The following is a 260-nucleotide window of genomic DNA, read 5'->3' on the forward strand; positions in this document are numbered from 1 at the left end:
GAAGTTCTTCTCATCTTCCGTGATCACACGGGCCTTCTCCCGCTTGAAAACCTAGTGGGAGAGAGAGCGCCAGACAGTCAGAGCACACATCAGAGCCTCGCCGAGCAGACGCTATTTAAGGCTTAACGCAATTAACCTCGTAAGAACAGAGCGTTTGTGCCATCTACAGGCCCTGCCCCAGAGCATCGCTCCCTGCCAGGAACCTCGTTTCAACCACTCGCTTGTCAGCGGCAGCGCGAATTTACCCGGGCCAAAAAAAC

General features: G+C 54.6%; 1 protein-coding gene across 1 annotated transcript in view; it reads right to left on the bottom strand.

Moving 5' to 3' along the window:
- Positions 1–3: 3 nt before the first annotated feature.
- RPL13 (ribosomal protein L13) overlaps positions 4–260 on the bottom strand; it is a gene marked incomplete at both ends in the record, with an annotated part of 3,296 nt that continues 3,039 nt past the window's right edge. The window contains one exon of the mRNA XM_009871256.1: positions 4–51. Coding sequence (XP_009869558.1) covers positions 4–51 — 48 coding nt within the window. The remainder of the gene's footprint in view (positions 52–260) is intronic.

This window comes from Apaloderma vittatum, unplaced genomic scaffold (assembly GCF_000703405.1).
Source record: "Apaloderma vittatum isolate BGI_N311 unplaced genomic scaffold, ASM70340v1 scaffold6856, whole genome shotgun sequence".
Lineage (NCBI taxonomy): Eukaryota > Metazoa > Chordata > Aves > Trogoniformes > Trogonidae > Apaloderma > Apaloderma vittatum.